A 15,535-nucleotide genomic window follows, 5' to 3' on the forward strand; every position below is an offset into this window, starting at 1 on the left:
CAGGAGGCACAAGGCAATCTCACAAAGAAACTATTAAAAAAAAAAAAAAAAAAAAGAACAGTTCTATGTTGGCTTTAAATGCCCAAAAGACTTTAAGCAATAAATACTACACTTTAGAAACCAACTGGTATTTTTATAAATCACAAAAACCACTAAATTTTGATTGTATAATTTCCTCATTCCCAAGAAAGGAGACTCGAGTTACCTTTTGTGGGAGCTGGAAAGTCTTCTTTTTCCTCCCTATAACATACAGATTTCGCTCCTCCTCGCCTCTCTCTATGCGAATGTCTTCCAACCTCCTACAAAATGAAGTATTGTGTGACAGAGGCTCTTGGACATAGTAAATCACTGCAGCTTCAAGGCCATTCTGTTCACAGCACGTTAAAGGATCTCAGTCATTAAAAGGAGAACGAGCTCCAGCTGCCCCAGCTCCAGCTGCCCCAGCTCCAGCTGCCCCAGCTCCAGCTGTGCCAGCTCCGTCTCAGGAGGCTGAAGCCAGAGCGGCACCTCGCCATGGTCAGGCTCACCCCAGCCACTGCTGAAGACACACAAGGAACCCATCCCCCAGAATCAGTGCCTACAAGTTTAGATTTTAAATATTTATCGTCTATGTTTTTATTTATTAAAAACAAAACATCAATTTATGTGAAGACCTATTCATATTAAATACAAAATATTCATTAATCTGCATTAAGTATAGTCCTATTAGAACCAACACCTGATAGCCCATTTCATTGCTCCCAAGTGTCTCCCATGATTTTCCAAGTTTATATTTCCTTTCTGCAAATAAAATTAAAAGCAGCATTTTCCTTATGCAAAGAATTCAACTCCATGTTTTAGACCTCTCATTTCAACAAAAATAGCAGTGCTATTCATTTCTGTCTCTACATCAGTCATTAACACTGTCCAGGAATGATTAGAATAGGGTGAATTTCAAACTTAGGACCATGTCACCATAAGAACAGCCTTTGTATTCATTGTGGAAAAGACTCCTAGAAACACCTGACTTGACATAAAATCTCGATGTAGAAAAGGCTGGTATCTTAGCCATGATATGTAAGACTGTTCAAAGAACAAAAACTAAGCAACATTAAAAAAAATAAATAAACAGACAGACTGGGTAATGGCGACACATGCCTTTTAACTGCAGCATTTGGGAGGCAGTGGCAGGTTGTTTGAGGCCTGCCTGGTTTACCTATCTCGGGGAAAGCCTACAGTTTTTGCTGGGGGCGCTTTCTTCTTTCTATTGATAGGAGTGTTTGCCTATGCTTATGCATGAACAGCACATCTAATGCCTGAGAACTAGAGTTACAGGTGGGTGTGGGCCACCATGGGGGTGTTGAGAATCTAACACAAGTCCTTTGGAAGAGCAGCCAGTATTCTTAATCAATGAGCAATCTCACCATCCCAAGTTTTGTATTATTTTTTTAAAAAATCTCAAAACAAAGCTGATGTAAGAAAGAGAATAAATTATTTTAAAGCTAAAGAAAAAAAATTGAGATTTGTCCAGTTTTTTACAAATCTAGGTCCCTAAATGATCAAGAATATTAAGGGTAAACCTCTCTTTCAGACCTACCCATAAAGAGTAAAGAGCACCCCGCATTGCCATGTAGCCATAACTAGCCACAAACATCGTAGTAACAAACCACACTAGATGCTGTATGCTCCCTATGACAATTTACAGCAGCCTTGCAAAACATCAAAACGGTGCATCTGAGCTATCTGCCAATTTCAGCACTGACTACATCTTTGGTTACATGGAACAACGGTTTGTTTATTTAGCAAATAATATTTTTATTGGCTATTTTATTTATTTAGATTTCAAATGTTATCTCCTTTCCTAGTTTCTCCTCCAGAAACCCCTTATCCCATCCCTCGCCCCTTCCCTGCTTCTATGAGAGTGCTCCCCACCCACCTACCCAGTCCCAAGAATTTTTTATTTTAAAAGATGTGATAAAGAAAATAATTCTTGGGCTGGAGAGATGGCTCAGTGGTTAAGAGCATTGACTGCTCTTCCAGAAGTCCTGAGTTCAAATCCCAGCAATCACATGGTGGCTCACAACCATCTGTAATGGGATCTGGTGCCCTCTTCTGGTGTGTCTGAAAAGACAGCTACAGTGTACTCATATACATAAAACAAATAATTTCCTTTAAAAAAAGAAGAGAAGTGTAGGGAACACATGCTAAATTACTTAAATAAGGCATCATCGTCTGGGAATTTCCAAATGACCCTGAAGGAAGGAGTCTTCACATATGAGACAGAGCAGGCAATGACTGACAAAGTTCACTGCAGGTACCAATGCTAGCGATTGAGTCTGAAACCTCTCCCCAGTTAAAACATTCGTCCACTCCTGAAATATACCTACAGTTTATTCCTACAACAAATGAGACCAACCATGTTTGTAGACACCCCGTTAAAGCATCCTCCTAACAGTTCACAATGGATCCTTCACAGACCTGAAAACGCCTGGTGGTGCCTCTGGAACCACTACTCTCCGCTTCCAGGCCTGGAGGTCACGCTCTGTAGCGATCTGACTCCGGGGAGCATTCTGATGCATCTGACGAACACCCTCAACCTGCCCGCTCCGACGAAGACCGATGTTTGGAGGAGACTGAATGTCTAAACTCAGTCTTCTAAAACCTAGGGAAAATTATCAGTTACTAGTTTAATAACATTTCAAATTATTACGTTCATTTAACATACAGCAACAGCGCATTCCTACTAGGACACACTCCAAACCAGAAAGGGGTCATACTAAAAATAGCTTGTAAGAAGGAAATTTTAACACAACTAAAGCCACAATGTAGGACTCTTATCAATAATTGATAAACTTCCACTTGAACTTTTTCTACACATTCTGAAATTATAAAATAAACAAATGTATCCCATCGCATCTTTATTTCAAAACAGTTGCCATTTGGGAAAACCTTTGTTAAGGACAGAAGCCCACCTAAATTGGAACAGCTATATAACAAGATCAATGTTATGGTCTAGGCTACCAAACAGGCAACTAGCAAACCACCTGAACTCTGGTTTCATGGGATCCTAGTTTCTGTGCACACACATACGCTATACAACACAAACACGTACACACTCTCACACAGACAATAAAAAAATTTTAATTACCACAAAGGGCTGGAGATGGCTCAGAAGTTAAAGAGCATTTCCTGTTGGTACAAAGGACCTGAGTTCAGTTCCCAGTACCTCCATCAAGTGGAACAAACTCCATTAAGGCTACCGAACTCTCAGCACCCTCTTCGGGCCCCTCAAGTACTTGGACACAAATGGCAGACACTCAAAACAGACAGGCGGGCGGGCGAACACACGCACGCACACACAAATAGAAATTATATGGGCTGGAGAGATGGCTCAGCCATTAAAAGCACTTGCTGCTCTTGTAAATGACCCAGATCAGATCCCAGCTCACAACTACCGTGACTATAGCCCTCTTTTGACCTAAATGGGTAGTCACACACATGTGCACATAGGCCGTTGTTTCCTGCCATGTCGATAATGGACTAGACCTCTGAAACTGAATGTTAGACTCCATTAAATGCTTTTCTTTATAAAGTCGTGGTGATCGTGGTATCTCTTCCCAGAAATGAAACCCTCAGACACTCCATCACGGTACCATTGTGCAGCAGTAACTGAGTGCTCTGGAGTCTCTAAGCACACAAGATAAAGGAGTATGGCCTAGCTCACCCTCAAACGCTGACTTAGTAAGAAAAGTCTCCTACTCAACTACACTGCACAGAGGATATGAATGTCAAAGCAAGAGAAAGCTAAAAGTAATTTTCCTTTAAAAATAATGCTGTCTACTCTTTTTAATATACTCTGAAAACCTACAGCTAAGACAGCTGACAGCCTTTCAGAGTGCTTCAAAACCTTCCATGCATTTATCAGTCCGTTTTTTGAGTAACAAAGCAATTTTCAGAACACTGCACAGCTGTGCTTGGGTTGTGAGGTGCATGTGCCTGGCAATGAAGCCACACCTCTATTTTATTACTCTCATGTGAAATACAGGACTTTACTTGTACTCACTCCCTCTTCGGGGTGTTCCTTCCTCATTGGGAAGTCCATTTGCAGTCACATCCTGGTCCACTCCCAGTCTCAGGTCTTGCTGCTGCTGCAGCTGCCGAATCATGCCATCAAGGACGCTGGACTCTGGGCTTGCATCTCCACTGTCATTTGTGTGCAGGCTTATGACCTGTTCAATCACCTCTCCATCACCTACAAAGCCACACACTCATCTGTCATCATGATACCCAGAGAGCAGCAGACACTAGACACACCAACAGGTGGGCCTGAAGCTCAGTGGTGGAATCCCTGCCCAGCATGGACAAGGCTCAGGCACCCCGAGCAAAGGGAAACACAAACAAAGCACTATTCCAAGTAGTTTTCAAAAACTACCCTACTAGGAAGATACGGCACAAACAGGGGACTGACTGATCCGCAAAGAGACTGCAGTACTAAGTCACAAAAAACCCTTAAGCTACCTGTGGAGTCCTCTAACTCTGCTACACACTGTGGCCCTTCATTTGTGCATTGGTGCTACACTGAAAGCTGCTATCCAGACCTTGTGTCTGGGAACAGCCTACCATCTGGGTGGCCCACGGAATAGAAGCAGGGACCTTTCTTCCAGCTCAAGGAAAAAGAATATGGCTTTTGTTGTCCAGCAAAAGACAACCAACCAGTCTCCACTTGCCCAGAGGTCCTGAGAGGTAGATGCCTTAGGCAGTGGAAACCTGGGTGTCTCTTTTGAGTGCTAGTATCAAACCTAGGGTCTTCTGAAGGCCAAACAAATGCTCGAATCGCTATGGCATGCAGAGCTTTGGGTATTACAGCATAAGCAGTACTAGGCTTACATCAAGCACACAATCACTGGACTCTTGAAGTCACTATACTTTATACAGGGATTAGCAGCTCACACCTTTAATCCCAGCACTCGGGAGGCAGAGGCAGGTGCATCTGAGACAAAAAACAAAAACAACAACAAAAAACAAACAAAAACATCCCACAAACAACAAAAGACAGAAGTCACAAAGAACAGAAAAGACTAATAATTTGAGGAATAGGACAATCCCAAACTAAGTCATATAACATACACATAAATAGATAAATCCTGAAAACTAATAATAATGATGCTGAAATGTAATGGTCACACATTAATACAAATACATAAATACATCTTTAAAAGATATCCTGCAAAATACTAATGTTTGGTGACCTAAAAGCATCAGAACGGCTTGTGTTACTCTTTACATTTATTTATGCACACTAGCAAGCAGATGCCTACAGAGGCCAGAGGTATCAGCTCTCTGGAGCACAGCACATACACCACAGAGTACACACAGAAATAAGGATAACTGCTGGTTCTCTTCCCATCCAGCTTTATCAGGCTTCATAGCCAGTGAGTACCTTTAACCACTGAACCACACCAAATCACGGCTCCAGCCCTCACTAATCACTAGGTAGAGTGAATACACACCCATGACCTCACTTCTGCTACAGAGCTCCAATTTCAAGGCCAGCCTACTCTGCACAGGGAATTACAGAAAAACCAGAAATACATGGCAGAATCCAAAAGACAGACAGACACACAGACGCACGCAGAAAAAAGGGAATTTGCACTTACTTGTGGCCACATAGCCTAGCTGTGGAACCAAATGTTCATCCGCTGAGTTTTCTCGACCTGGTACTAATCTCTGGAACTTGGTTGGATGAGGGTTTCCATCCACATCTACCAAGAATGGTGGAGGCATAAGATGAGGTGCCTGTTGTGTCTGCTCATCTAGGACATAGTTATTGGAATCTCTTATCAGTGGTCGATAGTCAGTATGGAAAAACATCTGATCAGGAATCTGTAAAAGTACAGATCAAAAATGACAGTTTGAGATCTGTAGTTGTTAAAGACAACAATATTAAAGGTACTTAAAAATTAGAAATGCCAGGAAATTAAATAACTATTTCCAAACTTCCTCTCCCAACTATTCATTTTATACACTACAAGAAAGTATTAAAATGACCTTTTCATATGGCTTGCTGCATCCAAAACCAAATATCAGAAGATGCCCATGAGAATCTGTACAGGCAAAATGCTGTCCGTCCTGTGAAAACTTACAGTCAAACACAGCTCCGTGTCCTTGTCCTTCGATCTAGGGAAGCCAGGGGGAAAGAACATTAGGCGCATTAATAAGTAGCTTGTGTTAGCTCCATGTGTATGACTGCCAGCTTAAGTGAATGCCACTTGTTCACAGGAGCCCATAAGCTAAAAGGACACGAGACCACCTAGAGCTAGAGGTGCAGGCAGCTGTCAGCACAGCCTCCATACTGGTAAACAGCAAACTCAGTTCCTGTGCAGGTCTCTCTAGCTGTTCAGCCACTATGCAAACACTATAAACTAGTCTAGATCACTTACTTACATGTGAGTAAGTGCTCCGTGTTAATGCCTGACTTGTCAGAGGTTAGAAGACACCAAATCTCTAAGAATTAACTGATGCTGTGAGCTGGGACCCACACCTAAGGCTAGAGCATCAAGTTCTTAACCCTGAGCCATTACTTATTGAGCAAGAAAACGGTGCTATAGAGATATCTTTAAAATGGACAAAGTAACTGTCTAGGAGATGTCCATGTTTTATTCTTTTTGAACTTTTTATTTACGAAGAGTTAAGGTTTGCATCCAGGGCTCTGCACATGCCAGGAAAGCACTCTGTCAAATTGAGCACAGGCCTCTAAATAAAAAATTAGACCAATTAAAGTAGGAGAATCCTCAAAGATCTAATCATTCACTCTCAAAATGATCAAATGAACACACAAAACACAAAAATAAAGGTGTCCTTCATTTCACGGGTGAATGGTATTTACTTTTTTTAAATTGTCTTAATAGGTAAGAGGCCAATAGCCTCTTATATATTGGTAAATAATTAGAGAAGCAAAATTTAGTATCTGAAAATGGAAATTAAACCAAGTTCTAATGAACAAGACTGACACTAATAGCTCTATGTGTGTCAAGAATGAGAATTCTTTCAAACTCTCTCCTATTTCACCCGTGAAATACATAAATTTAGCATCTCCAAGTTACACTTAATTGGGGAATGGACCAGCATAGCACAATGCAGTAGCTTTCTAGATCTAGTTCTCCAGTAACAAAACTTTAAGACAAGTATGTATGCTCAGTGTTGAGGGTTTAAAAACAGAAAGAGGGAGGAGGCAGTCAGATATGGTGGCACACGCCTTTAATCCCAGCACTCTGGGACAAAGAGGCAGGCAGATCTGAGTTGAGAGCAACCTGGTCTACAAAGTGACTTTCAGGACAGCAAGGGTTAAACAGAGAAAACCCTGGGGGGAATGGAGGTAGGGGAGGGTAGTGTGGCCCCCCCAATTATCGGCACAACTGTATATCCATGACCAGGTGAGCAGAAAAGGTGACATTCCTTCTGCTATGCTGCATGTTAATTAGTACAGGCTAGCAGACACGAAATAAGATCATTAAAGGGATGGTAAGACCACTCAGCCGGTAAAGACACCATTTACCAAAGCTGACAACCTGAGTTTTATGCCTGGAACCACACAGTAGAAGAGAAGCCCTGACCTCCATGTTCTCTGACCTCCATGTGGACACAGTCAAAAGCATGCTCATGTACATACACAAAACATAAACATATGTTTATGGCCTGACAACCTTCCAACACCCACTGTTAAAACATGGGAATGCAATACAGCCCCATAAGCTTTCCTTCTAGTAACCACCTGGCACAATCTGCCTCTTGTGTCTATCCCTGGCTGAGAACTCTGATCATCGATCAAGAGAGGGACGTGGATGAGGGCAGAGTGTCTCAGAATGGCAGGGTCCTATCACACACACTGGCCACACTACACCGTAAGTATTCCCAGGCAAGAGGTTTTCCGAAATGAGAAAACCAGCCTAATCAAAGCAAAGCAAACCTGAGTTCTCCTGAGTTGCATATATCCTATCCTATACTGAATCCTGGTGAGATACAAGCTGCAGTTCCTCTACAGAACTTGGTAATTTGGTGTCCTCCCCAAGCCTCAGGTATATTATGTATTTAGGAAATCTGTTCTGTCACTAAGGAACAGCTCATAGTGTTCAGTAGTAGAAAATCAAAACCCAAAGGCCTTGAGGCTGCCTGGGGAAATGGAGCACTGTTTAAGAGCATATGCTGCTCTTCCACAGCACTAAGTCAGTTTCTCAGAGCCCCGCTCTTCAGAGAAGTCAAGTTCAGGCACCAACCCCTACATCCAGCTACTCACAACTGCCTATTAACTCCAGCTCCAGGCAAACTGACAGTGTCTCTGACCTATCCATGGGTATCCAAACCCCCATGACCAACATGAAGGCATATAAAACCAAAGACATCTGCAGCCCCTCAGGTGGGCAATGCGAGAGGCCGAGAGGCCTTGTCAGGCATAGTCAATTATGCAGAGGATCTCATGGATTTCAGGCCAACCAGGCCCACATAGCTAGTTCCATATCAGCCAAGGCTACAGGAGACCCTGTTTCCAACAGCAATGTTCTTATTCTTACTAAGTCACTATAGTCTACCTAAACATTGCATTGCTGTGGTTTTCTTGTATGGTAACTTCAAATATAAGCCTTGTTTGTTCTGAGACAGGGTCTCATAGCCCAGTCCAGGCTTAGATGAAGTGCACTATTAAAGTCAGGCTGACCTCACAGTCCTGTCTCAGCTCCCCCAAATGTTTTTGCATTGTAAATCTTATTACAGGTGTAAGCTACTATGCCTGGCTCACATGTTAAAAGTCCTTACTGAGTTTTAAAGATTTATTTTTTAGTGTTTGCAATTTTATGTGTATGAGAGGAGGTGGCTGTACACATGAGTACAGCACCCCAGAGGCGGCCAGGTAGAGGGCAGTCAACCTAGGTTTACGTCAAGAAGAGTATGAACTGAGCCACCTCTCCAGCTCCACCCACCCTTACTGTGTAGGTCTAGGCGTCCTGGAACTTATGGTGTGATCGAGCTGGCCAGGAACTCAACCCAGATCTGCCTGACTCTCCCTCCTAAGTGCCAGCATTAAAAGGGGTGCGCCTGGCCTGTTTCGTACATTACTGAAGAGATGGGTATCCCTGTGACTTAAGACCACACAGAAATTGTCCACGGTTTAGGTGTTTTTCCTAATAACTAGAATACAGTTTCCAGAGATGCCTAAACACTGTGGTTTAACTGAGCTATCTGAAATTTTTAGCTGCATTTAATGCTAATGAATAAATTATTCCAAATTAAGGTATTGAACTATAAAAAAAAATATATTCAACTATTCAGAGGGCCAGGAATGATGGTGGAGGGTTATAATCCCAGCACTGAAGAGGCAGAGGCAGGTGAGTCTCTGTGAGTTGAAGGCCTTCCTGACCTATAGTGTTACAGGACAGGCAAGACTACATAGGGAGACCCTGTCTCCAAAAACAACCAACATATCCAACACATACAACAGGACAGACTAGCCTACTTTGTGAGCTCTAGACCAGCAAAACACCTGGTCTCATAGAGAGAAGATGGCCAGTGCTCTGAGGAACACTCCTGAGATTGTCTTCTAGTCTATACATGCATTCAAATGTGCACACACACAGAATCTCTTGACTTCACTATCAATAATATACAAAGATTCAAAGCAATATGATGGAACACAGTTTAAAAGCCTAAGGCTCCAAGAAGAGAAAATTAAGTAAGTTATTTTCATCCCTGATAATCTGAATTCACATTTACAAGTAACTATGGGAAGGTATCAAGAGAATGAAAAATAAAAACCACCAGACTCTACAGACATGGACAACAAATGAAGGAGGAGCCAGCCATGACACACGCGTGACCCTATGTAATACAGGGAGAGGCAGGGAGATGAGGAAGGGGCATCTGTGGGAACAAAATAAACACACTAGTGTAATAACTCAAGAACGAAAAATATTTTATATTGGATAAACCTGGTAAGTTCCATTTTAACCAAATATTTCAAATTATTTTATGTACACCAAGTGACACTAGTATGTATCAGGTGCCTAAGACAATGTATGAGAAAACTGTCACTTGCTTTTTTGCAAACAGTAAAATAAAATAAAATAAATCCATGTAGAGAGATTCTAAGCACCACTTGTCAATAAAAAAGTTAGTGGCCAACGAGCTGAGGCAGAAAAATAGGAGGCGGGACACTGGTTGGCAGAAGAAAGAGGATTCTGGCAAACACTGAAAGGCATGGGAGATTCGCTCAGGAGTGAGAAGGAGAGAGGCATAAACGAACAGGTAGCTAAACTCACAACAGAATAAAGAGCTTTGTTCCCAACTTGGAGTATGAACTTTGAATGCGTTAAGTAGGTGACATGCTAGTCAGGGAATGACGTGTGGTCATAGTTATGGCTCTGAAAGGTATTGGAACAACTCATCTAAGTGACCTGGATTGCGCCCCTTCTTTCGCTCCTACCATGGATGTGTCATAAATCCTACAGTAGGATCCTCATTGGTCCTGGTATCTAATAACGGACTCATTTTACACAGGGTTCTAGACTGACAGGGCTGGAGATGGCAGAGAGGTTAAGAGCCCAGGCTCCTCTTCTAGGTGCCCACTGTTCAATTCCCAGCAGCACCCACAGGGTGGCACACAACCATCTGAAACTCCAATCCCAGTGGACAACCATCTAAATCCCAGTTCCAAAAATCTGTTCCTGCTGTTTTCTAGACTCTGTGGGCACTACAGACGCACCCTACACAAGCAAATCATCTACACACAACATAAACTTTAAAAAATAAAAAACTAACACACTGAAATACAGAAACAAAGAGCTCTCTAGGTAACTTCTGCGCATCTACCGCACATAAAGACTGCCATGTGCATGTGCTTGCAGTCACTCACTGAGCTTCAATCACCCTCCCTGTACAACGGTCGCCATGTCAGCTAACTTCTGGTCACTCTCATCATGCACAAAAGCACGAGTGAAAGCTCACTCACTTACCATGTTAAAGTAATGCTTCATCTTGATGCCTTTTGTAATATCCCATATAAATATGCTGCCATCGTGTCCTGCAGATAACATAATTCTGGAATCAAAGGGATGTGTCTCCAAAACAAACACTTCATCAGCATGTCCCTTTATTCAACAAAGTCATAATATTAAGGACAGTCTGCAAGTTATATGTCGGAAATTTTTTTAAAGTCATTGTACATAAGGGTTTAACAGCACAACAGTGATTTACACATGTATATAAAATTTCCCAATCATCTGACTCACTCAAATAAAACAGTTTATTCATTATATTCCTAACATCTGTTACAGTTTGAAAGAAAAGAGTAAGAACTCTGGTGCTAGGGCAATGGCTCAGCGCGTGAGCTGCTCCCCCAGAGTTCAAGTCCCAGGACCACTGTCCGCTCCCTAACTCTAGCACCAGGCAGAACCTCTGCACAGCTACACACAACTGAAAATAATAATAAAGCAATACATATTTTTTAAAAAAGGTTCAGGACCACCAACCAACCCTGTTGAATTTGAGCACCAAGACAACCAAGGTATAGAGAGAGATCCTGTCTCAAAAACCAAAATATAAGTTTAAGGTCCTCCTGAGATGCACACCAAGTTAAAGCCAAGCCAGGACTTACTGTTTCAAAAATGCTTTAAACTTCTAAGCCAGAAATGGTACCACATGCACACAGCAGGCAGAGACAGGTCGATCTTCTGAGTTCACAGCCAGTCTGGTCTACAAGTTCCAAGACAGCTAGTGCTACACAGACCCCCACATCCCCTCCAAAAAAAAATATTTAATTAACTTAAATAAATTAAATTTTCTGGGACTAAGGGCTAGAAAGATGGCTCAACACTGCCTGCTCCTCCAGAGGTCCTGAGTTCAAATCCCAGCACCCACGTGGTGGCTCACAACCATCTGTAATGGGATCTGATGCCCTCTTCTGGTGTGTCTGAAGACAGCGACAGTGTATTCACATGCATTAAATAAATAAATCCTTAGAAAAAGAAATTCTGAGGCTAAAGAAGAGATGACTCCGTGGTTGAGAGCACTTGTTCTCAATCCAGATTTGATCCCCAGAACCCACACAGCAGCTCACAACTGTCTAACTCTAGTTCCAGAGTGATCTGGTGCCCTCTTCTGACCTTTGTGAGCATGAGGCACATACAAGGCACACATACATAGTACGCAAACATACATGCAGACAGAACACCAACGTCTAAATGTCTGAATTATCATGTTAAAGTACCCACCAGTAAGTTATGAAGCAGCTGCCCAGTGTAAGAACTCCACACCTTGAGGACATGATCGTTCACAGCTGTGACCACGGTGCTGTCGTCCTGATTCCAAGCTATCATTGTAACTTTGGGTTTCATAAACCTCTCTTCTTCCGCTGATGTGTCTCTAACAAAGCAAAGACACTGTAAACTCGCTGAGCAAACGGATACACAGTACATAGTTCCTCATCAATATAATACATCAATACAAAGAGAAGCTAAGACCAGACGAAGCTCAGCTGACCAAGTGCTTCTCACACTCAAGGACTGGGTTTGATCACAGTGGTGAAAAGCCTCTAATTCCAGCAGGTAGATGTGTAGAAAGGAGACTCTTCTAGGTCATCCTCAACTACATGAGCTCAAAGGTCAGTCTGTCCTACATGAGACCAGAAAGAAAGGGGAAACAGAGCAGGGATGAATTCATCTGTCTGTTTATCATCCTGTAACAAATTTCTTTGAAACAGGTTATGGAACCTGCTTCTCCAGAGACAACAGGGCAAAGAATCTTAAACTGGTAACCATGTAAAAGGTGAGTTGAGCCATCACTCTCTGGTCTCACAATGAGTAATGGACTTCCTCCTTCAAGACTTTGCCATCTCAGACTATAATCTAACCTGTGAACCAAATAAAGCCTCGCTCACTTTGGTTGGTTCTGTTGGGTATTTTATCACAGTGGCACAAGGAGACTAATGATAAGTGCTTTACAACAGGTACCTACATGAGAACAACATCAACAAAATTACGCAGACAGAGGAACAAATAACAGAGGCCTTTCAAAGTGATCTGGTTCTTTGGTTTGGTTTGGTTTGGTTTGGTTTGGGGGTTGGGGCGCGGCAGGGTCTTCTCTATTTATTTGGATGCTCTGGAACACGCTATGTAGACCAGACTGGCCACAAACTTAACGAAGTTCCACCCACTTCCTTGGTGCTAGGATTAAAGGTGTGTGCTAACACATCCAGCATCAAAGCCACTTCCTAAGCCACAATTTTACCACGTAGTTTCCAAGTCCAAATTTCTTAAAAATTTAGTTTTTAAATATAGTTTATATATATTTAGTTATTATTAGTTTATAAATAAAACTATATTTGCATATTATGCTATCCAATCTCCAAGAAAGCATCTACTCTTGTCTGGATATACTTTTGTATATCCAGAGGGCTATACAGGCAGGCAGCAGTAGCAGCAGATCTGTCTCCTTGACAAAATCTACAATCACTTGCAAGAGTCTCACTGAGGGACTGTTTGGATCAGGCGAACATGAGAGCAGTAAGGATTGTCTGTACTATCTTAAGGCAGGATCATCTGCCCACCGTGGATAGCACCATTCCCTAGGCAAGACGTTAGCTCAGAGAAGATTCTGAGGTTGAGCTACATGCAGCCATGCATTCCTTCATCTTCCCTGCTCTTGACAATGGATGTGGATAGCTGGGTAGAGTTCCTGCCACATTTTCCCCACAATGGAATTAGTTATACAGGTATTTTATCCAGCAATAGAAAGAAAGCTACCCAGAAATATACACTCTACCCAGCACCCGAGGTAAACATAATGGTCCTGTAATCCCAGTGCCCAGGAAGTAGAGATAAGAGGATGAGCAGTTCAGCGCCAGCCTTAGCCAGACACCTCAAAAAACAAAGGAAAAAAAGAGGAAGGGTGTGGCTGAAGAGACAGCTCAACAGAGTACATGCAGACTTCTCTTACAGAGGAGGGGGTCACCTGAGGTCTGTTTCAAGCACTCACAGTGGGCCATTCACTCCACTCCAGGTCCAGGAGTTCAATGGTCTCCCAGAAATGCATATGCAGAAGCACACCCCTCTACCCCTCCAACCCCACACACAAAAATACTTTTTTTTTGGGGGGGGGGGGGGAGCTGAGGACCGAACCCAGGGCCTTGCGCTCGCTAGCTCTACCACTGAGCTAAATCCCCAGCCCCATAAATTCTTTTTAAAATCCTGTCCTTAGAAATGTAAACTTGAAGCACTGGAAATACTTAATTTGGTTGGGGTTTTACCCCCTCTACACTGGAGATTTTAGATGCAAATCCTGACAACAATGTAAGAGTAAAACTACAAAGTGAGGGCTAATTCTGATGTGCCTGTGACTTATAGACAAGGAGACCATGAGGACTCCCGCCTAATCACAATAGGTTAATTGCAGAACAGATGGGTTCATGGAAGGGTGGCAGGCAGGCCTAGCAGGAAGCAGCCGGTCACAGGGTGCAGGTCACAGGGCCTACATCCTATCCTAGGCTGGTCCCTTGTCCTCTGTTTTCTGCTTGCTCTGCTCTGCCACATCCTCCTTCCATAATGGACTGAGCCCCTCAAACTGTGAGCCAATTTAAGTCCTTTCTACCTTACTCTATTTTCTGGTAAATTTGGTCAAAGAAATAAATATACAGGTGCACTTTCCTTCATCAATTCAGTTATAAGACTGAAGTATTTAAACACACAAGTTAATACACTTAGATAATAGTTATTCATCATATATAGGAGGCATATTAAACTCTGCCATCAAAATTAACAATGTATGTTTGAGTAACACACCAAAGACTCACCTATGTATAAGAAACAGTTCAATGACTTACCCTGAGATCCTGGCAGCCATGTCCAGTAAAATGCTTTTCCATTCCAACTGCTCGAACCTCCAGATCCGTGCTGTTCCATCTCGGCTACCACTGAGGAACCTGGAAATGTTCAGAAAAGTCTACTCACATGCTAGCTACCAAGTGCTACAGCTAACATCAGGTGAAATACAAACTTTAAAGAACCTATCCTGATGGACATCTACAGTTGTTACTCAAAGGTCAGGTTATTCAGAACAAGGCTACATGGGAGGAAACCCTGACTTACTACTGTTTGCCTGGCCCTACAAAACAACACTACAAACTCAGTTGTTTCACAATCACAATGAACTTTAGGAAAACAATGTAATACAAGAGGAGAAAATGTCCCTAAGGGGCGGATGGGGACTTAAAAGATGTAAGAAGATTAGCAGTAGCACAAACTCCATCTTAAGCGTGTCCATTTTAAATTCTAGCTCAAAAGATACTGAAATATAAATTATGAAAATCAAGGTTTAAAACTGCACTATGAGAAAAAAAAAAAAAAAAAAACAGCCATATCCTACAGGCCAAAAGGTAGCTGTAATATAGATTACCAAATGCTTGCTCCAAAATGCTTTAAGATTTTCCTTAACATACTCAGCAGAAAAATGTCTTTCTTGACTTCCTTTTTTCAGGAAATCAGCCTCTGGTTAGGAGGTACTCCTGATTACAGAA

At 42.3% G+C, this 15,535-nt stretch overlaps 1 protein-coding gene across 4 annotated transcripts in view; it reads right to left on the minus strand.

The window, feature by feature from the left end:
• Positions 1 to 15,535, minus strand: part of Brwd1 (bromodomain and WD repeat domain containing 1) — a 97,519-nt gene that overhangs the window by 46,945 nt on the left and 35,039 nt on the right. For all 4 annotated transcript variants that reach the window (XM_006248186.5, NM_001371922.2, XM_039088408.2 and 1 more), the window contains exons 13-20: positions 14,843 to 14,941; positions 12,237 to 12,387; positions 10,980 to 11,114; positions 6,028 to 6,156; positions 5,637 to 5,862; positions 4,043 to 4,231; positions 2,458 to 2,641; positions 206 to 299 (exon numbers count right to left, since the gene is read on the minus strand). In XM_006248186.5, the coding sequence (XP_006248248.1) occupies positions 206 to 299; positions 2,458 to 2,641; positions 4,043 to 4,231; positions 5,637 to 5,862; positions 6,028 to 6,156; positions 10,980 to 11,114; positions 12,237 to 12,387; positions 14,843 to 14,941 (1,207 nt within the window). The remainder of the gene's footprint in view (positions 1 to 205; positions 300 to 2,457; positions 2,642 to 4,042; positions 4,232 to 5,636; positions 5,863 to 6,027; positions 6,157 to 10,979; positions 11,115 to 12,236; positions 12,388 to 14,842; positions 14,942 to 15,535) is intronic.

Source organism: Rattus norvegicus, chromosome 11 (genome assembly GCF_036323735.1).
Source record: "Rattus norvegicus strain BN/NHsdMcwi chromosome 11, GRCr8, whole genome shotgun sequence".
NCBI classification, from domain to species: Eukaryota; Metazoa; Chordata; class Mammalia; order Rodentia; family Muridae; genus Rattus; species Rattus norvegicus.